The 23683-nt window shown below is 36.3% G+C and overlaps 1 protein-coding gene across 4 annotated transcripts in view; it reads right to left on the bottom strand.

The window, feature by feature from the left end:
• POT1 (protection of telomeres 1) overlaps positions 1-23683 on the bottom strand; it is an 82075-nt gene that overhangs the window by 9682 nt on the left and 48710 nt on the right. For all 4 annotated transcript variants that reach the window (XM_072860904.1, XM_072860909.1, XM_072860914.1 and 1 more), the window contains 8 exons: positions 22415-22705; positions 18296-18451; positions 11902-12062; positions 9006-9094; positions 7857-7901; positions 7232-7388; positions 4192-4397; positions 1220-1355 (listed from right to left, as the gene is read on the bottom strand). In XM_072860904.1, coding sequence (XP_072717005.1) covers positions 1220-1355; positions 4192-4397; positions 7232-7388; positions 7857-7901; positions 9006-9094; positions 11902-12062; positions 18296-18451; positions 22415-22705 — 1241 coding nt within the window. The remainder of the gene's footprint in view (positions 1-1219; positions 1356-4191; positions 4398-7231; positions 7389-7856; positions 7902-9005; positions 9095-11901; positions 12063-18295; positions 18452-22414; positions 22706-23683) is intronic.

Here is a 23683-nt window from a genome sequence, read left to right as displayed (position 1 = left end):
TTACAACACAGCCATTTAAACACAGAATGATGTCTGAAGGTGAGTTGTGCATAGCTGGGGAAATATATGGATTATGAAAGTGCAAGGGGAAATACTCTGTACTGGTGAAGATCCAGGCCCAGTAGGAATACCCATATATTGCCAATAATTATTTAAAAAAAGCTGTGGACAGCCATATCTGGAAAGGTCAAAACAATATATGACAAAGAGAAATAATTATCTGTATTCATTTTATCAGGCCCTGATGGGAAACTTTAGGGTTCACGTGAAACGTGAAATTTTTTTACTGCCTACAGGACTGAAGTAGTGCAACACAGCACTCTGCTTGAATGATTAGGCTGCTGAAAGGGAGGACTCAATAGTTTGCATGAAGTAGACTGGTATTTCTGAGCTCAGTAACTGCATGCTGCTGTGCAGTACTGGGAGAACATACTGGTGCTAGCTCTCATTGAGCAGGAACATGGTATTGCATGGCATAGCACAGATACCAGACCAAGATGTGTGTACCACATTCCACAGCCTTGGAACTGTGGAATTCAGAAACCCATTGAAGTTGTCTCTACAGCGACTGACATAAGGTAAGGTAAGGCACTTTGCAGTGTCGTGGATCTCAATAAATGGCAAATGGTGAGGAAAGGCTGTCCAAATCCCTTATTTCTTCCAAAAACCAAGCTCTCCCAACACTAGGAATGAGAGAGAGAATGAGATGTGGATTGACAGCCTGAAATTGTTTTCTGGGTCTCTATTTAAATATTATCTGTGCACAAAAAAACCAGCATACTGTTTTAAAGCAACATATGTTTTGACTTTAGTCTAACAAGAAAGAAAATGGTATTTTCTGGCCAGAAAATGGAAGATCTGAACTAAAAGAGGAAGACAGGCATTTTGCAGCCTAAAGAGACTCTCATGTGCATTTCTGTCTCTGTCATATACTGCCCTACCTACACACCACAGGCAAGACTGAACCTGGGGTGCTGTGTAATTAAGGGCATAAGATTTATAGAGCAAGATAAAGCCCAACTCCAACTGAGTCCTTTGATACAAGGTAGTAGTATGGCATTTCATCTCTGATCCCAGCATTGCTGATCATGTTATGTATTTTGCATCAAAGAATCTTTGGGTAAGTTATCCCTTGAGCACTGCGGTTTGAATTACCAAAGAAAATTATATCTATCTATTACTGCAACTACTAAAATAACAACAAATACTTTTAACCTACCCATAATATTTTATATTCCCTTGTAAAAGAAAAGGAGCTGAAAGATCTAATAATTCAAGATCATCTTCTGTGGATCTCACAGGAATAACACATTTAAATCTTTTTGTAAGCTTCCAGACTTCTTTTAGTGTTCCACCTATTAAAAACAGAAAAACATGTTTTTTTAAACTGTAATCAAGAATAAATTGAATAACTTGCATTTCTTGGCTGATTAGATGTTGATTTCAGGACCTTCAATAAAAATTGAGACCCACTATGGAAAACTGAAAAAATGGTCCATAACCTTCGCACTCTTACTCAACAACAGACTCAATAAAGAATCAAAGATGGACATTTATCAGAGCAGATGCCTTTAATACCTTCTCATAGCTATCACTGTAACCATGAAGTTGTATTTAGTTAGCATCAATTTAATACAATTTCTCACATGATTTTCCTAGCAATTATCTTGGGGAAAAAAAAAAAAGAATTAACTGACTTTTTGCAACTGCTCCTAAGTAACTGTTTTTTCAGCTTTTAAGTGGCAAAAATCTATTAATTTTTAACCAGCAGTTTATAAAAAAGTAGTTATTCAACAACGTCATAATGGGTGGTTCTGCGTTTCCTACCAACATGAGGTAGGAAATGCAGAACCACCAAACTTCATGCTAATTTGAGTACTACTAAATTGCGGCTATGCTAGGAACACAGCAGAAATTTAATATATTGCAGCTGGAACCCCGAGATTTTCCAATTCCAGTGACAGGAAAAAGTTCTTTCAAATTTATTATAAATCACGGGATAACCTGCCTTCAGTCCCTGTAGTATGGACTGCAGAACTGATTACGGAATCTTTCTGACACTTCACCAATTCAGTGTAAACATGGTAAATGTATTAATTTAACACACAGAGAACAGTTATTTGGAAATAGTTCAATAAAAATATATTATTTAATCAACTCGTAAACAACAATAAAAAAGTGAACAAACTGTTTTAAAATAAATATATTCTACAACTGTGTTGTTTACCACTAACTATAAATAAGATGTTTCAAAAACTTTATGACAAGTAATTACAACACTGGATTGTAAAATATTTATTGCATATATTTGCTACTTGTATTGCAGAGGTAACTAGAGAAGAAAATAAAATCAATAAAATTGCATTATTACTGGTGATGAAAAAATGCACAACAACATGAAACCTCCTCAATGAACTTAAGTTCTAGTAAAAAAAATAAAGAAAACAGAGGCACAGATATTTGAAATGGCTTCCCAAAAGGTTAGAAAACAAAGGTCCTCCAAGTACAGTGACACAGATAAAGCCTCTCATATACATTTGAACTCTCATTGAAGGAATTAACATACAAAATTCAGGGTAGTTTTAACTGACATTGCTAAAAGGTCTCCAGAATTTCAACTTTACTGTAATACAAAGTTACATCGAGCAAATGTATTCTGGCTTCTAAGAGACTGGCATAAAACACAGAGAATTACCAGGGGCTGACAATAATATAAATCACAGTGATTTCATGTACAAATAATGAGGATATGCAAGGAGCATTAATCTACTTGTTAACCGTAACATTTCACTCTTCAGTTCAACTAATCTGTAGCAATGGTTATGGATTCCCCTCACTCCCTGTGGAGGGTCACGTAAAATTCTGTCCATTATCCAATTATTTCCTCAAGTCCAGCCCAATAGATGCCAAATACTTGCCAAGTCCTTGCTTCAGCATAATGATTATGGGGAAGAATAGAATATTGTGTTGTAGAAGAGCAAATTGCTTGCGTTTAACAAACAAGTAGAATCTAGACCATGTCTGTCTAATAAATGTCATAATGTGTTTGGCCTTTGAGAGTTGCCTATATCTGGAAAAGTGCTGGGAAGATTTCTAGGGAGACTTCAAAATCTCCACCTCCAAAAACTTAAAGATAAAAATTAAAATAGCATGTAGCTTTGGCAATGTTCATGATCAATGTTCTGGGAAAAAAGTGCTAAAACACTGATTATGCCTTTTCATTGTGCTCCAACACGAAGCACATATATCCACATACACACATACTTAGCTGCTGGCACTTTAATGTCTGAAAAAAGATTTACCAAGTTATATTGTCATTTTAGAAAAATAGAGTAGAAATAGATTCTTTTTTCTTTTGTTTTCACAAAGATAAGGTTAGACTGAAGAAAAAAAAAAATCCAGTTTGGAACATGTCAGAAATAAAGCAGCTATAAGAACTAGCTGAATATAAAACAAAGCAGAAAACAGAAGGGGTTTTGTCATTGATCCTTACACAAAGGATCACCTGACTTACATTTGCTTATTCGCACCACTACTTGAGCACAATTGAAGACTTTGTTTTAAACTTGGAATGGTACTATATGCACGTATTTATTACTTTTATTCTATTCAAAACATTCCTTATTAGTGTTCTTGCTAAATTGCTTTGTTTAAAGTTCAGTGGCTATTTCTCTTCCTTGATATCTGAAATCTGATAAAAACCAAACCAAAAAAACCTCACGCTGCGAGAAGCTCTATTAATCTGAAACAACACTGACATCCAGAGGCTGACAAAGTTAATTGTAGGTTTGTATTATCAGAAGCCTTACAAAACTTTTCCACACCAAGACTAAAAATAGGATTTTTAGAAGACTCAGCGAGTTTTCAAAGCAGAACTGAAAAATCAGTAAGCACGGCTAGGAAAAAAACAAACAAACAAACATATTCAGATGTTAATTTTAGCAGAATCAACAACAAACTTGCTGGTATAGTTTTAAAATAGACAGAAGCACCTTACAAGACCTTAACAGATGACTTTTTCCTGTTTGCACAACAGTAACTTAAAGTTCCAGCTGAGTTTTTCTTTTCTTTGAACATGCCTTTATGATCATCACTACTTAGACTGAATACAACTTCAAGGTATCTTAACCTTGTAGATACTCAGAGTGGACACTGTGCCATAAGAAGTGGTATATCTGCAATTTATCTTACCTTCTATCATAAGCAAAGTATCTTCAGGCTGTTGAAGCATTTCATCGTGCTTTACAAAATGGATAGCTATTTTCCTTTGTTTCTGGTCCTGTGTAGTCCACATTACAGAATCATACCAGGATGTATTGTGTAATTCTGGGTTTGGGGCAGTAAGGGCAGAGCCTTGTAAAATAAAGTCAAAGTCATCTCCATCTGGAACTTCTTGCCTAAAACCATTTTGAAAATAAATAAGTAAATTCTAACAGCTTCTCCTTAGGCAATCTAGCAACAAGGATGACAGTATTCCAAATATGTATTAAAATATAGTAATGAGAGTTAAAGTATATACAGGAAAAATAACTTTGTTCTTGTATCAGTTTAAACATTTAGAGTTGTATAGCAAATTATGACAAGATAATTCATTTCCATGTTAATAAATATGCTAAATAATCTAATCTTACCTAGGAGCAGAGGCAGCCTAATAGCTTCATCCACACATATGTAAATCCATGGAAAAACAAATATATCAGCTTTATGTGATTTCAGTTGGGCCTTAAAAGGGCCACACAACTGCATACCATTTCAGTAGAGTGAAAAGACCGAATAAACTCATATAATTTCAAGTTTTACATTCTAGCCTATTTTACTTCGCATATTTTGAGGGGGGAAAAAAAGAAAAAAGGGCAGGAGCAGAATAGCTTCACATATGTACTGTAAAGGGAAAATCTGCAACTCTGCACCACACAGTTTATTTCCTGTCCTGCTAGAGTGCACCATTTGTGCATTTCCAGTTGTCATCCACAGAGAAGTAATGCAGGCCATTCAAATTTTACCAACATTACCAACAACAGGCAAAAAGCCAGTGGTTGGCACACAAATTAAAAATGCATTAGAAGGTCTTCTCCTAAGCAAGACAGACCTGCTGGCTTAAGGGGGAATTTGAACAGTGACCAAAAGGACAATGAAAAAAAGGCAAAAGCTTGGGCTATTTCATAAAACACTGCAAGAAAGTAGGTGCCAAGCTTCAGAGTGGAGTTAAAGAAAAAATACCACCAACTCCTGCAGATTATTCTGACGATTTCTCTTTCAAACCCAAGAGCATCTGCTTCTACCAGCGAATAGAACAATTCCTGCCTATGAAACCAAACTCTGATATTCTTCTGCTATGACTGTAGAACTGGCACACAAGAGGTCTTCCTGAACCTGAACTTTCATTTCATGAACACAGTGCTGTTCACATGAACTCTCTCCACCTGTGTTCCCAGATTACTATTTTAAATGCAAAAGCAATGGACCCAACATAACAGGTCATCTTTGCAGATATACCTATTAAACTCTTCCAGCCTCTGCAGCCCGTCTGTAGATTTCCCGCAGAAGCAGGAACGGAATGAATTGTTTTTGAACTAAGCTACACACGAGGGTTGAAACTTCTGTAATGTTGATGTGTGAATAAAACTACATCCATGTATATCGATATTTTGCTATTTACAGAGAAGCTTCCAGTTGGAGTCTAAAAAACAAAAATACACCTCAAGAATTTTATACCCCAAGCGTTATATGCATCTTACTGCATAAAGTGTTAAAGGACCAAACTTGCATTGAACTTTATTCAGTCAGGCTCTCAGCATAGGCTAAAACATGAAACAACTTCTTCTGCCACAGCGGAACATGTAGGAGAGAAGGATGCCCCTAAATCATGTTTCCTTTCTGGGCCTCTTAACTCACCCAATCCAGGCTGCAGTACAGCTCCACTATATTTCACTGATTCCTTCCACCTGATGCACACAGTTGAGAGAAGAGAAGCTAAATGTCTGGGAAAGCACTGGAGGTAGCCCCATCATTGCAGCAGGATGGTGGTAGTAGTAGTAGGAAATAAGCTAACTAAAGCCTCACAAATCTATCTGGTTAAAAGTCTGCCCTAATTCTGTGGCAAAGAGAAGGCAGCAATATGTGAAAGAGGAGCAGTCTCAAATGAACAGAAATGAAGACATTAACAAGTCAAGAATATATAAAAAGGCTATAGAAAGTCATGGAAAATTGTGGGATAAGGATAAAGTTCATAAGGAACAAACAAAACTATCAATTGTATCTGCTTATTACTATACAGAGGTGGCAAATATATCAAAAGTGACAAAAGTGGCAGAGATAGTTGGTAATTATCTCCTTTTTATACTTGGTAATAAAGACCATGTACTTCTATGTTGTGAAGATGATGAAGCACTTTCTCTTACATTAGCGACCAAAAGAATGTTACAACAACATCTGATAAGGACCAATATTGTTAAAGCTGCAAGTGTGCTACTTGGCATCCAAAAGCTGCAAGAGAAGGATAGTACAGGCATTTTCTTGTCTCAGTGATGTTTGTATCTAATAAGTCTTGATTGTCCAAAAACTTTCAAAAGGCTAGGAGAATGCTAACGTGCCACCATCTAAAGAAAGCAATAGTTTACACCAGTAACAATAAAGCTGTTTGCTTGGGACTGATGCTAAGCTAAGTCAGGCAAAAAAAAGTGATAGAGGATTTAGATGATCATGAATATCACTGTAATGCATGTCATTCAGTAGTTTACTCAAAAATAGGCCATTTTAAACAAACTTTCTTTCATTTTTAGATGAATATACACCAGAAATGGCGTATGACTATTTGACTGAGCATTATTTGATACAATGACAAGTGGCATTAATGAGGAAATAACAATAATAAAATGGTCAGTGAACTCAGGTCACAAAAAGACAAAAATACCAAGGTGAATGGTGTTTCCCTGATATTTTTGGATCCAGAAAAGAGGCCTTCTCTGGAAGATATGCTTTAGTCAAAGATATTTTATTCATTCACTTGGAGACTATCGTTTTGAAAGCACTCAAAGGATTCTGTAAATGGAACTCATCCGATGATTTTAAATTTTCCTACCTATTACCAGTGAGTTTCCAATCTTTGCTCAAAATACATTTACCTTCAGCTCATTTTACACAAAAAAGAGGATGAAAATACACTGAAAATCTAGGCATCCCAAAACATATAGAACAATTCCTAATTACTTTTATTGTGTGAAACACTTACAAACAGTTGCATTTGGAACAATGAAGTTTAATAGACTGATAGAGCTTCTGGGGCTTATAAGTTCTCAGCTTTGCTCTAACACGATACTGTTGAGGAGCCGTGCTGTTCAGAATGGTTTTCAGTTCTGTGTTATTCAAATCCTGATGATCTGTTAATACTGCAAAAAAAATAACACAAAAAAAGCGCCATGCATACCTATTAAACACCATAATATTTGGAATATGGGAAATGGCCATTGCAGATATGCATTTTCCCTTAATTCTCTTAACTTCTCTTAGAAGGAAGCTTCTCTTCCCTTTCCAGTTGCAGCCTCAATTTTATCAATACAACACATTACTACAGTCTTTAAGATAAATCACCACAAGCTGTGGGAGCACGGTGTAATTCAAGGTACAGAAATTTTTTCTACATGTAGAAAAAAACAAATGAAAGTACAATATATAAATATGCTCTATCCCTTTAAAAATGGAATAAAACCAATGTAACATTCATAAACTTATACTCTTAGAATAGCTCTTCCTATAATAAGTAAAAGATATTATTTCAGCCTTTAAGCTGATGTGTCAAAAATATTTTTGTTCTTTAGTAAAAATAAAATTCACCTTGAGGTCAAAATGTTTCCTACCTGTAACAGATAACTGCTGACATCTCTGTAAGTGTGATTCAAGATCTAAAATCAAGAAGAATTTCCTAATTATTTTCCTTCCTTTTCTTCTTTATCATGTGGACACACAAAACCGATAGATAGATAGGCAGATAGATACACAAAACCAAAAGCTGAATAAAGGAAAATGGAAATCCTAATAATGTATGAAAACAATAAAGCAGAAGGAGAAAGCAAAGTAAGCAGGAGACAAACATTAGATATCAAGAGTTAATATATTTGAAGAGAAATTAATGTATACATTAAACAGCAATGCTCATCAAAATTACCACTTTTCAAGTAAATGATACTGCTGACAAACTGTATTCAACCTCCTGTAATCTTTCTGGACAAGAGCATAAATACATTACTCTAAAAACTGCCTGGTCCCTCCTCTGAACAACCTCTAATACACATACACAGTGCGGTAAATATGTGCAAAATTCTTTCTAAATTTGCACTGTTATAGTCTAGACATGAAGTATTTGTTTATTCTTGGCTTTTGCACTCTTTTAGAAATATCCTGTCACAGTATGTTAATAATGGCTAAGTAACATAGGATTTTAAAAGCTAGAAGCAAAGATGCAGACTATGTCCAACCAGCTTTAGAGTTTAATTCACTTTTAGTTATTCTTATTCTGGGCTAAAAATACCATTCAAAGTATAATATGGGATCTGTAGAACTGTCTATAAGATACTACTTTTCCATGGCACTGCACCTTGCAACTCTGCCACTGACACAACTTTCCATCCAACAGTTTTAGAAGGGCTCCTCAGCAAGCAGCTGTTTAGTAGTGTTTTCTGTGTCTGTCTCTGAGGAATCCTCCTTTCGAAGCAGGGAGTTACATCACTCTGCTTTATGATCTAATATAGCATGATTAAGAGCACCATCTGTGTTTAATAATTTATTCACTACCTCCTATGAAAGTATTTTTCCATGTATATGAAAGGCTTCTGCTGCGAGACAGAAGGATAGGGTAATGTCAATTTCCAGTCTAATAATCCAAAATAATTATCTAAGGCTTTGTATGTGAAAGTAAAATTACACACTTAGAGAAGCAGTAACTGTGACCTTATCTTGACCGTATATATGTTAGAAGAAAGAGCAAATCAGCTTTCAATTGCTCTTACCTGTAACATTGTTAAAAGTCCCGTCTAATTCCACTGAAGACATGCTTTCCATATTCTGACTGTCTGCCAGATCCATAGATTCTAAGAATCTAAAAATAAATGACTAAATATTTTATAACCTAGAGAAGTCTTTCACATATATACATATACACGCATATATATATATATATATGGGACTATACATACACTTACATGAAACCTACTGTTCATCAACACACAGGTATAATATTCAGACAAATTTTCCAGGAGAGACATAAAAATCAAGCAAGAAGTTGCAGGATTGTATATTAATGATGCAGATTAATGATGCAGACACTCCTTTCCAAATCACTTCTGGAACTTTAAACACCATATAGTGCCAAAAAAAATCTGTACTACTGGAAACAGAATTCCTGATAAAGGAACGTGGACTTTGGTTACTTAGCCTTTCCTAAGGGGAAAAAAAAGAGAGTTTAAACCTTGGGAAGAAGGGACAGGCAACTCAGGAGGACTACAAGGATGTTGTGAGGTTATGCAGGGAGAAAATTAGAAAGGCCAAAGCCCAACTAGAAATTAATTTGGCTACTACCATAAAAACTAATAGAAAATGTTTCTATAAATACATTAACAACAAAAGGAGGGCTAAGGACAATTTCCATCCTTTATTGGACATGGGGGGAAACATAGTGACAAAGGATGAGGAAAAGGCTGAGGGACTTAATGCCTTCTTTGCCTCAGTCTTTAATAGTCAGACCAGTAGTTCTCTGGGTACCCAGCCCCCTGAGCTGGAAGACAGGGACGGGGACCAGAATGAAGCCCCCATAATCCAAGGGGAAATGGTTAGCAACCTGCTACAGCACTTAGACACACACAGGTCTATGGGGCTGGATGGGATCCACCCAAGGGTACTGAGGAAGCTGGCAGAAGTGCTGACCAAGCCGCTTTCAATCCTTTATCAGCAGTCCTGGCTGACCGGGGAGATCCCAGTCAACTGGAGGTTAGCAAATGTGACGCCCATCTACAGGAAGGGCCAGAAGGAGGATCTGGGGAACTACAGGCCTGTCAGTCTGACCTCAGTACCAGGGAAGGTTATGGAGCAGATCATCTTGAGTGCCATCATGTGGCACATATGGGACAACCAGGTGATGGGGCCCAGTCAGCACCGGTTTAGGAAAGGCAGGTCCTGCTTGACCAACCTGATCTCCTTCTGTGACAAGGTGCCCTGCTTAGTGGATGAGGAAAAGGCTGTGGATGTTGTTTCCCTAGACTTTACTAAAGTCTTTGACACCACTTCCCACAGCATTCTGCTGGAGAAACTGGCTGCTCATGGCTTGGACGGGTGTACTCTTTGCTGGGTAAAAAACTGGCTGGATGGCCAGGCCCAGAGAGTGGTGGTGAATGGAGTTAAATCCAGTTGGCGGCCAGTCACAAGTGGTGTTCCCCAGGGCTCAGTATTGAGGGCAGTTCTGTTTTATCAATATCTTTATCAATATCTTTATCAATATCTTTATCAATATCTTTATCAATGATCTGGATGAGAGGATCGAGTGCACCCTCTGTAAGTTTGCAGACACCAAGTTGGGCGGGAGTGTTGATCTGCTTGAGGGGAGGAAGGCTCTGCAGAGGGATCTGGACAGACTGGATCAATGGGCTGGGGCCAATTGTATGAGGTTCAACAAGGCTAAGTGCAAGGTCCTGCACTTGGGCCACAACAACCCCATGCAACGCTACAGGCTTGGGGAAGAGTGGCTGGAAAGCTGCCTGGCAGAGAAGGACCTGAGGGTGTTGGTTGACAGCCGGCTGAATATGAGCCAGCAATGTGCCCAGGTGGCCAAGAAGGCCAATAACATCCTGGCTTGTATCAGAAATAGCGTGGCCAGCAGGACTAGGGAAGTGATCGTGCCCCTGTACTCGGCACTGGTGAGGCCGCACCTCAAATACTGTGTTCAGTTTTGGGCCCCTCACTACAAGAGAGACATTGAGGTGCTAGAGCGTGTCCAGAGAAGGGTAACAAAGCTGGTGAAGGGTCTAGAGCACAAGTCCGATGAGGAGCAGCTGAGGGAACTGGGGTTGTTTAGCCTGGAGAAAAGGAGGCTGAGGGGAGACCTTATCGCTCTCTACAACTACCTGAAAGGAGGTTGTAGAGAGGTGGGTGTTGGTCTCTTCTCCCAAGTAACAAGCAATAGGACGAGAGAAAATGCCCTCAAGTTGCACCAGGGGAGGTTTAGATTGGATATTAGGAAAAATTTCTTCACCAAAAGGGTTGTCCAGCATTGGAACAGGCTGCCCAGGGAAGTGGTTGAGTCGCCATCCCTGGAGGTGTTCAGAAGATGTGTGGATGTGGTGCTTAGGGACATGGTGTAGTGGTGGACTTGGCAGTGTTAGGTTAACGGTTGGACTTGGTGACCTTAAAGGTCCTTTCCAACCTAAATGATTCTATGATTTCTTATGTATATAATGCAGTTCAGTAAAGCATTTATATTATATGCTTAGTTTTGAACATCTTTAAGTCTCACAGTTTCCAAGTAACACATGCACATGCTTAAAATGTGGTCAATTTATTTGTTTAACCATAGCTTTTATCTTTAAAAGCTTATATGACACTATAAAAAAGAGTAAGTATGTTAATGTGGCCAGGCCTTATTATTACAGCACTATAAAATAGAAATCTTAATCCCTACTGTATTTTAAAATTTGAAAAAATCAGCCTTTATTTACCTGTCCTCCCAAATAGTTACTCTTCATCTTTGAAGAGTAACTAAAGACATATTAGTGGTGCTAAAGTGGTGCTAAAGACATATTGTGTTCCAGAGTTTCTGGTTCTTACATATGTTTACAATTCTAAACTGTACAGTTGTTACATTAGCCTAGAGTTTTCCAGAATCATCTAGAAAAAACCCCTACGCATAGAACTTACGCTTTTAGTTCCTTAACATCCAGGTTACTTTCTGGTAAGACTCCTATTCCTCGACCGTAACAGGTGCCACCATGAAGATGAAATTCTATATGCGAGCCATCTTCACCGTCAGCACTTGCTTGTTTCGTATGAATACTGTAAATTCTCAGAAAACTTCCGATCTTAAAGAAAAAGAAATTGATAACACAAAGTTAGCTATTTACTTGGAAAATTTTAGGCCTCATAAAGCTTCTTCCCTGTTTTCATTGAGTCACAGCAGAGCTGAAGTTGTCAGGGACCTCTGGAGATTGCCTAGTCCAACCCCCATGCCCAAAGTAGAGTCAACTAGAGCAGGTTTCTTCGGGTTGTCTCCAGGTGGGTTTTGAATATTATCAAAGATGGAGACTCTACAACCTCTCTAGTGACCTCTCTGGGTGACCTGTTTGTTTTGCTTTATCAGACAACATTACTGGCAGCAAAGGCTGACTGAGAACCAGCATAACCCTTCTTACTGAATCTGATTCTCAAGCAGACTTCAGAAGACAGATCAAACAAGCCAATATATTCCTTTCCTGAGGGCACAATTTGTCTTCTACATTCACAACACAGCCTTCCAGAGGCTGACATGCTGTGATTTGTCCATGTATGATTGCGCTCAGCAATTGACCTCATGTCCATCATCATGCGTGGCACATTATCTGTTTACATATACGGGCAAACACATCTGCTTACCCAGATTTCTTTATCATATCTTACTCCTGCATTACAGATAACATTTTTTCAGCACCAGGACAAAAGGCAACACGTGTTACAAATGCAAAGATTTTGCCACTGTTCCAGACTTTCTCGTCAGGCATATGGAGAATATGTTTCTTGCTTTGCTTAGAATTATTTTGTGTTCTCTGAAACAGTTTTGTCAAGTTACACAAATGGACTTAGGCTAACTTATACAAGTACCTATTAAGAAAGAAGTTATGGAGTGCTGAATATCGAACACATCTTTATAACTTTGCTTTTATTTCAAAATACCACTCCCATTATCCCTCCTCCCCCCTGCCAAAAAAACCCCCAAACCAAAACCAAAGCTCTAAAGGCAGAAATCTGGAGACTTAATTATGTAGTTAATTTCCCTTTGATGAGTTTTAAAGGCCTTTGAATCAAAATAACTAGCACCCAAATATTTTTTTAAAGTATAACCTAAGATCCAGCTGATAGCTGGCAAGCCACACACATTCAATAACCTGGATTTATGTTCACTCTAAGTATCTTTTAAATAGCCCTATATAAATGATAACTTACTTTAAATTGACTTCAATTAACATTAATATTACAGCAGACAGTCTAAGTCTTATTTCAGCTTCAGCTCCCGCTTTAACCAGTAGAAACCTAAAAAGTATTCCTATTAGACAGGATTGGCCAGGTCTTAGTACAACACTTATAAATGTATGTATATATCCATATAAGCAGACACAGCAGCATCTTGATTCTGAAATCCTCTGTATCAAGGAACAGACTATGACTATATAATGCTGGTATCAAACTGCTCTTTTAAACAATGATCGCACATGAAAAAGGCAGCATATTTTCAAATTCAGGCACCAGGGACATAAAAAGTGCACTTCAGCCTGCACCTATTTTGCTTCTGGCACAGAGCTCTTACCAGAGTTTTAATTGATCTGCACCATTAGGGGGCTGCTCATTTTGTTCGTTCAAAGCATATCAACAGGACAGCTTGTGCATTTAGATGGCAGTTAAGAGGCTTATCTGGAGGCTTTTTTTTTTTTTCTCTTTCCCAATGCTAAATTTCACTTAATTATGTTGAATATCCAAAAATGCAAGGGACAGTCATATTAGAAAACTAATCTAATGACTACGACAAATGCTTTTGGAGAAAGTTTTTTTAAAAGTTCTTAGCTAAGTTCTGCTTGTCAAAGAACTTTATGTCAATATAATAGTGCCAAACTACTTTTTTTTTTTTCAAGAGTAATTTGTACATAAGCAGGAAAAGGTTGATTATAATTGAAGAATTTATTTCTTTCAAAAACAATGTATGAAAAAAAGAAATATTTACTGTATGTACAAAAATAAAACATTAAACATGGGAGAGGAAAACCCAGAAGCCAAGAATACAAAATGCTAGTTTTGCCTTCTAAACTTGTGTGCTGAAATTCATGCAAAAGTCAACCGAATTACATGTTTTAGTGAAGCACTCAACTTCCCAAGATTTATGATCACTACAAAAATATCTTCCTATATACGCATTTTATTAGATTCCTTTTCTGTACATGTTATTATTTTATATATTTCACCATCACTTAGAACTATACTAAAAAGATGCATTATAATCAGCATTGCCAAATACTGGAAAACCCCGGGAGCTTATGAATGTCATCACCGACCACCAGACCTGGCTGTGCGATTTCCCGGAATTCCTTTGGGAGGCAGCATTGCTTCCTCTGAACAGCGGCGAGCAAATGGGGCTGTTATGGCTAAAAATGTTACTGTATTTCTGTTGTTTACAGAATGCCTGCAGGCCGAGCACACTTTATATACTTGAATGAGAAGAAATTATAATCTACATTAAAGTAAACACCATGCTTTACAGAGCCATCACTAAAATCTAGTACAAAACCAACTCCGTGACATTACAGCGGTTGTTTATGAACTACCTACCACATTTAGAGCCAGTTCATTTAAAATGAAATTAAAGCAATAAGAACACATTTCTTGCAGTAATATAAAATATACTAATACCCTATTTGCAGTCTAATTCAAATATGACTATTTTAAAAATACATGTTAAGGCTAAAAAGAATTAAAATTAAGAAGTCACATACGCAGTTCCCTGTAACTAGCCAACTAAACTTTTTAGCATAGCAAATTCTCATAATTATTTCAAAACACATAGGGTTGTGTTCACATTTAAGACACTGATGAATTCAGAATGGTCATTTATCATGGCAGCTAAATGTTCACATTTGGCCAGAAAGACGTTCATGACAAAAGGCTCTCTTTATCTACAGGAATCACTTCACAAAATAATCTGTACTAATTTTTATGCCTATTTTATGGCTGATGATATTCAGTGAGATTTCTTTGTCATCATTTTATCACATCAACAGTCTAATTTTACTGAGTAAATTGTGCACAACTTTTTGCAAATGAGAGGAAGCATATACACAGCATTTGGGTCCTTTGCAATAAAACCCACCAACTTAAAACCATTAAAGGGTTTGGAGGACTTGGGGGTGGGATAGGGGGCTGTTGTCGTTTGGGTTTTTTTCCCTTTTAATGAGTACAAAGACAGAAGTGGGGAAAATACCACTGACAGGTCAAAGGAATGCTACCCAGGCCTGAAAAATATGAAGCTAGGTATTACAGCCATGTAACTCATTTAAGTTGCAAGTTGGAAATGTGACTCAGACACTAGAAAAGCAAGCAAGACTTCTTAGTCCAAACTACTATCAAAAAAGACATGACATTGTATACAGCGGGAGGAACAGCTGAAAATATTCAAATTCTGCATCTGAACATACAGAACAAGAAGCAAATACTGTGAAACTACAGACTAGGACTTGTATGCATGCTCAAGGTTAATTGTTTTAATTGTACTATCCAGAAAACACATGATAACACAAAATTGATGGCATCAAGCCATAAGAGGAATGCACAGTACCACATATTCAATGAATGACAGTACATAAGGAAACCTCCAAGCAGCTCTGGACAGCTAGACCCTTACTATGCACTGACTGACCACTGATGCTCACTCATCTTCATGCTTACCATCTAGCAAAATGCCCCAGATGGAGGAACCCATGTCACAGACCTATTCCCAAGCTATGGCAAGGTCTGAGTGAATCCTGAGAACCTCTGGAAAAACTCAATAAGAAAGGTTGAAGAATAATGAACTACAACCTATGGGGACTAACTGTACTCCGGAGAGTTAGTTGCAGGCTGGGGTTCCTAGAGTAACGACAAAGCCTCATGCAGCCCCGGTAGCCAGAGGAAGAGGGAAATTCCGTAAAAAGCAGTGAACACCATTGTCTTTGCTTAGTTGTAGCTCTTGCTTGTGTCTTTATGCCCCAGGAAATAATCTACTTCACAGATGAGATTTCTGAAAATTCTGTTTGTGTCCTGCTAAGGCAGAAAATGCTGAAAAGCCACAATCTTACCCAGCAGGAAAGGGAGGCCAGTAAATACAGGGGACAAAAAGTCTACTTACAGTATCAACTGTAGCGTACCTTCAATATTACTGAAGTTCTCTCCATTGAAAATTGTAAATATTATTTGACTGTCTCGGAAAATGGGATAAAATGCTCCTATCTTCAGTGTTCTCTGGACAGACAATCCAAACAAGGAGCTTTTAAGAAACTCTTACAGGAATATCCCTGACACTGTGCTCCAGGATTTGCTAAAAATTCACTGTAATACATTACCCACTTTCCCTAGACTGTAGTGCTTACTCAGAGCTTCCTTGTCTGAACATGTGCCTACAGATACAATTTTAAAATAAGAATACTTCCCCCCCCCCCCCAATCTGCCCTTCTTGGTATCAAGGCTGCGTTAAACAGATTGTTCCTACATAAAACATCGTTTCAGAGCTGCAACTGTCATTGCAAATGGTACATGACAACATGGGGAGAGTTTAACCTAACACTTCCATAACAATTTACATTAAAAAAGGCAATTCTAAGCTACTGTCAAATGCAGAAGAGATGGCTGAAAAACAGTGCACTTTATTGTTTCTGAAACCATAAACTGGCAAAACAACTAGTACAGTTTCTGTCCACACTGTTCTTGTGTTCACACTCGGGAAGGTGCACATGCATACACTAAACCCTATCCAGTTTTCTACTTCTACATAAATGATTTTTTTAAAAAAATCTTTGCATAACAAGACCCTGAACTAAATAAAATTTTATACAGATTAATATAGAGTGTTTCAATTATACTTTCTTACAATATGACACGATTTCCACTAGTATTTAAAAACAAACCTTTTATTAAACCTTCCATTTTAGGAAGAGTCCTCCAAAATTTTATTATCTTTAGATTATTCTGTGAAATAAAATTAATTGCATGTATTGCAACCTGAACTTAACAAATCTTCCTGAAGTTTAATTGTTAGGATATCAGCACTTTTTCTTCAATAACTCCACTAAGACAATCCACTAAAAAGCAGTGTTCAAAAATGATCTCACTTAAAACTTCTACAGCTTGCATGAGTGAAACTACTGCAACTTTGGACATAGCCAGAAGGAGAAAACCAGCCCATGTTGCTCAGTAGGTCAAACCTGGTTTCTTAACAGTTTCCGTTGACATTAGACCTTCTGCTACACAGTGCAGTATCCAGCAAAGGCACAGATGCTTTAGACATAAGAAAGAAAGGGCTTATAGGAAGGAATAAGATTGAGAGAGCTGATGAAGACATCCCACATACCACATATTCAATAGGAATTCCTGAATATAAGTGGGACAGAGTAATAAAGGGAGTATCATCAGCTACTCAAGAAAATACATTTTATTAATGTTAAAATATTTTTTCCCTTAATTTTCAAAACATATTGCTTCACTGGAACATGTTTATATCAGTGGAGTACACCAGTTAGCAAGAGAAAATTCCAGAAGAGAACCTGTAAGTAATGAAATACTTCCATGAGTAAGTTTTGTTATGAATTCTCACATAAATGCAACTTATTTTGCTCTCTGTCATTTACTTATGAACAGGCATTAATACATCAAATTGATTTCATGTCTGCTGATAGCCCCAGCCTAACAAATGGCTATCACTTATCTTTATTTTCTGGTAAATACTTTCTTAAAAACGATGCTTGGGTATAGAGGGCAAGGCATAAGATGAAAGATGTATTCTTTGCTAATTTACGGTATTCAGAAGCAAGATGGCAGTATTGCTGAAGATCAAATGTTTAATTATGTTGTTGCTTTCTCTATCTAAGCATAATCAACATTACTGACCCACTAAATGACGATTGCACTGCAAATTGCAGAAGTTCATAGAACAGAAAATCTTTTATTGACTTTAGAATTACAGGCCTTTAATGGCACTACAAGTTTAACCCCACTTTATATAATTTAAAAAACAACTCTAAAGCACAGAATACATTTTCTGAGTGCATTATTTTCACAGGTTTATATATGATATTACAGTGTCTGGAAAGAACTGCTTAATTGGAAGAATTTTTTTCATGGCAATTTTAGGGTAATGAGGCTGTTTCACACGTGTTGAAGGAGTATTGCATTCAAATAAAAGGTATGGGAAATGCAGTGAAAGATAAAGAGGAACATTTCAAACTAATTAACAGCAGAACTGAATTGATACATTCTCTGAAGTGAGTTCTCAGCAGAAAACAGTCCACAAAATGAGAGTTAGAAATACCAAACTGTGCATTACCTTAAGTGATTTTGCCAGTTGTACATGGTTATCATAGACTAGAATGTCCACCGTTAGATTTCGCAGCTGATGAAGAAGACCTTTTTCTCCTTCCAGGTCTCTTGCTTCCACAGGCACCTTCCATGTTGGGTAGGGACATTTTGTGCCATCCCATACCTGCAATGCAAATGAACTATTTCAATATGCTTAGAATACTCTAGATTGAGAATTTAACTAACTTATTTTTTTTAACAAATTTGGTTTTTGATTAAAAAATTTATAACAATATGAAATCTTAATTGGAGTCTCAATCTTGAAGTCCTTAATTTACTTAAATTAGATTTTATGGGATTTTTTAAAATTATTATTCCTTATAGAGTAAAAAAAAACCCCTCTATAGGGAATATGATCAAGTGTTAAGACCTGGGATTTGTTAATATTAAATTAAAAAAAAAAAAATCAGCACTAGCAAAACCTCAACTGTTTATCCAGCAGTTACAACTGTTAGAATTCACCATATGCAGAACTGTCTATATTTAATATTTTAATCCTACTATAGGTTTTTTTAACTACTCCAGCTACAGTATGTGAAGACTGAGTACACAGCATATACTCCCTTAATTACTGATGATCTCCTACATCATTATACACTGCTAGTTATCCAGAACGTATTAGAAAAACATCAGTATTTACATATACTTAATAATGAGGATTCTAAAAATTGTTTGCCTAAAGCTAAGTCCTTGATACACTTAAGTATTGAAATATCAATAGAGTTATATTTGAGCTATCAAAGTTATTGTGAAAAAGTAAGATTACCAACAGAATTAGCACTTTGGAATCGAAATCTTACAACTTAAATGAAACATTAAAATTTCAGTGATAGCTGCTTACAGTATATTCTGTAAACTATGGTTTCCTGAGTTCCTGAAGATATACTCTTCTCAAAGACAACAGAAATAATGGTCTGAAACACTGGCACAGAAAAAGAAAAATCTAGAGGCATTTGGACTATAAGACTGAAATGCTGCATTTCATAGAATTTCATGCATATAGGTTCAACAGAAGCTCATTTTCAGACAGTTTGTGATAGCAAAGCATTTTGTCCCACGAGTTAGGCACTGCAGAGGGGGAGAAAAAAAGACACTAAAGCCTAATTTTTAAAGGGTTTCTACCCCTTATGCTTAACTGCTGTGGATCAAAGGACCCACAGGAAAAGATCTAAGAACCAGCAAAGCCATGGGTAAATACACTGAGAATAACTCATGGTTGAGCTACTCATCCCAAATCAAGAGATAAAAGGGAAAACTGTTCACAGTGAAAATGACCCATAACATCAAATTAATGTTCCCAAATAAGAGTGTATTCTGAAGGATTCAGATAATGAGGTGGTACATGCTGGTGGTACACCACAGATAATGAGGTGGTACACCACAGATTAAAAAAAAAGCCTGTTATCTTCTGATCCTGTACCATGAAATACTTAAAACCACCTTTGAAGGAGAGGTTGCCCATTGCTTGAATTATCAAACCTTTTCCAGAACTGAGCTTGAGAAACATAGATTTAGTGCATATATATAATGAATTTAGTCACTTTGACAAAATAAAGAACCTTAAGTTTGTCAAGTTTCCCATTATTTTTCAACTGGCTTTACTTGGGACACTTGGGTAGTTCTACACTTAAGAGATGGATTTGACAAATGGATTGAAATAATCTGAATGCTCCCTGTCAGATACAAGGATGACTACTTAGCTTTAAAATGTCCTTCGCCAGAGGAACTACCAGGGCTAGCGTCAGGGCACCTTTTGGAGGAATTTGTAAGCCAGTAAGCTTTCTTTACAATAAAAAAACCCCATCCTTAGAGGAGTAGTTGGTTTTGTTTTTTACTGGCACAAATATGAAAACAGATCAAGCTCTCTATGTCTCTATCTCAGGAGCTTGCCAGCTTCACTTTACTCAAATTATGGATGAAAACACAGAAGCTCTGGTTTCAAAAACAAACACTGGTCTAAAAAACAACACTGATTAAATTAATTCTAGGTAAGAAACAGCAAATGGTTCCATTACTAGTCATGAACAGACTGAAGCTAAGGAATAGTTAGTGACAACCTTTGATCACCACGCCTGGCAAAACACTGAAATGGGAGAGACACAATGAAACCTGTTTCTCTCTTCAGCGGAGTATGCTAATTGTATGACATAGCTTAACATAGACAATTTAACTGACAGACAGAAGGAAAGCAAAGAATAATAGTAAAACTCTTACGAAAGGCATAAATGACAGAATAATTTCTAGTGTGAGTTTTTTAGTCTCCATCAGTTCGAATAACAAAATTCTAAGAAAAAGGTAAGCACTAACAAGTTAGTGATACCATCTTTATGCCACGTCAGCCTTAGGTGCTGTGCATATCCCAATTAATTTATCAAGTGTAATATCAAAAGTTATGCTATGGTGATGCACAAAATCACTGAAATTCATTTTAGCTGTCTTTGAAGCAATCCCCACTAATTACATGAGCTTAACGCTTAAAATAATCATTATATTTTATAGTATAATCAACCATGAATATAACTGATATACTTGGAATGACATGATAAATTTAAATCATTATTATAAAATGTATAACCAAAATAATATAATAATAATATTTAAACATCAGTCCATTTGAGCTGGTATTGAATTTGGGGTTTTTTTGTAATCAGAGATCTGTCTACAATTTTTTAAAAAAGCTTCTCTTCTATCACGACCAACATTTCATATGAGAAAGGGATTTCGCCATGCTTGAAAAATGGAGGAAATTAGCAACAGCATACCAATGTTAATCTACCATTTTTAAGCTTGTCTGATGTATTTCAATATGCATTTAAGTATTTAATATTTTATACTACTAAAAAACAATACTGTCAAAGGAATTACATATCAGAAAAATTGATCTACCATTATTTGATTTCAGACTTTTACCTTCCTAAGTCTATCCTAAGTTTTCCCCCTCAAGTCATTATCTTTACTATACAAAACTGCAAAATTGACTCCAGATCTTACAACACAGAAAAGAGTGTAAAGAAATGTTAATAATTTAAGAAAGCACTTGTCTTTGTCCTTGCATAGGATCCTTCAATGCTGAACATATACTTATTAATGAACAACTTAATTACAGTCCACAAAGTTCTGAAATTTTACTGGGTCTCATTTGACATCTATTCACAAGGGATAATTAAATGGAAATATTTGTAACAGCTGCAAAGCATATTACAGGATGACACTTAAGGTTTGTTTCTGTGTAGTGCATGTGTTGTTCTGCATGAGAAAAATCTTTGCTGCTTTAATGAAGGAATAATGCAGTGTGCTGTTTCTAAAAATATTGTAACAATACAGCTTAATACAGCAGAACCAATAAATAATTTTATGAAGTCATAAAATGGAAAATAACAGGCTGTTCATCACTCACATTTTAACAATCAACTTTTAAAAGAAAGAAAAAGAAATACAGAGGAGTTTCAGAATAACACCAGACTGATACATCTGGAGCCAAAACCAGGAAAATTATGCAGACCTCCTTTTTATTTAGCTGATGTTAAAGATCACCCTTAGAAAGTACTCTCCTGTTGTGTGACACTTTGCATTTTGTACTTTCAGTGAGCACTGATCCCCAAAGCACTTATGTATAACTAAAAGACACTACCTAAAAATCCATCAAGATAGATAACATAATCCATTCATTCATTTTCTAGATAGTGCTACTTACTGCATTAATTATATCCAGCAGATCTAGAAAAACGAGCAATAATTGCTGCTAACTAAAAAACAAGGTTAAAATTTAAAACTAACAATATTTTTCAACTTAAAGAAATCTTGCGATATTTATCTACAAATGTTTGTGAAATTATGATCCATACTAATGCCATCTTACAAAACCTCTCTAAAGAAATAAATCAGATGAACAACTTTAAAAGAGAACAGGGATTTCTGTTTTGTTCTCATAGAAATAAAATGGTCAAGGATCATAAATTTTCTTAACTTCGAAATATTTATCTACATAACATTATTTAAATCAATGCATATGTCTGTTGAATCGAAAAATGATTCTCAATATCTTAATAAATAAATCTAACAAATTATTTTAAAAAAATAAATCTACCTTTAGAAGATAAGAAGATCCATCCACTTTTGCTTTTCCTACCAGCTGGCAAGTGAGATCAAAGAACAGCATTGGCTGAACACCAGACAATTTTGCTGCTGGTCCAGAGATGGAAAGATTACTGGCTGCCCAAACACGTAATTCTTCTATTGTTTTCTGTTCTTCATCCATGAAAGTGTACACTTTGCTAGAGGTTCGAGGAACTATTGGCTCTCCTATAGTTCCATCAAATGTCAAGGATGCAAATCCCGCACTGGTAACTCCCTGCATCTGTCCATTGTATTCCCTGATCTGTAACAAAAAATGAAGAAAAAAAATAAATGGTTGCACTGCATCGAAATATACATATGTTTCTGTTTTATCATGTGCATGAAGAATGGACCATTGATCATTTTTGTTCCTGGTGCTATTAGGATAACGGAGTCAAAATAAAAACAAAACAAAAAAAGGAAATTAACATTAACAAGAAAACAAAGTGAATAAGCAGGAAATATAATCTAACACAAAAATTTTTTAAAAGAGGCTGAAAAATACCTACCTGTAAATATACAGCATCAGTGCAGAGTATTTTATTCACAAATCTCAAAATATTTGTGTGGGGAACACATCAGGCTTGCTTTAACAGATGGGGAAACTGAGGCACAAGATAAATTAATTTTTAGGAGTCACACAGCAGAGCAACGGCAGAGCAAAGTTATTATGGGTTCCTGTTTTCTGCCTCTCACAATAGCCCCGTTTCCTGATATTATGGAACTGAAATAAAATATCAGTTCTAGGAGCTATTTTTTTTTCTATAAAGCAGACAGTGACCAGCTTTCATCCCTTGAATTACGAATACAGCTTTCACAATTACTCTTACATCTACTGCCCTGCACATGACACATCCCCTGCATCCTGCTGATTTATCTGTGTATCTGCTACCATATAAAACACAGTGTTCAAAGTCTGAGGCATTCCTTCAAGGATCTAGTCTAGTCTTATTGTTGCCTGCACTTCTCATATATATATATCAAAGCACTGAATGACTTGTTATCCAGAAATCTCAAACCGGCTGTTTTGATCCATCCCTTTTTAATTAAAATTTGCTTACGAAAAAAGCAACAAGACTTCTGAATATAGCATTTGTGAAACAATCTAGTTTAGGATTCCCAGTGCTCAATTTTCAAATGGTTGAAAATCCTACTGATTTAAAAGTGCAGAATCTGAAAGATGTGACAGAAGTTCTAAACAGCAACATTTTTTACCAAAACATTGCCAACGATTTAGGCC

This window comes from Ciconia boyciana, chromosome 1, assembly GCF_034638445.1.
Source record: "Ciconia boyciana chromosome 1, ASM3463844v1, whole genome shotgun sequence".
Taxonomy (NCBI): domain Eukaryota; kingdom Metazoa; phylum Chordata; class Aves; order Ciconiiformes; family Ciconiidae; genus Ciconia; species Ciconia boyciana.
This window is presented reverse-complemented; position numbering and strand designations above follow the sequence as displayed.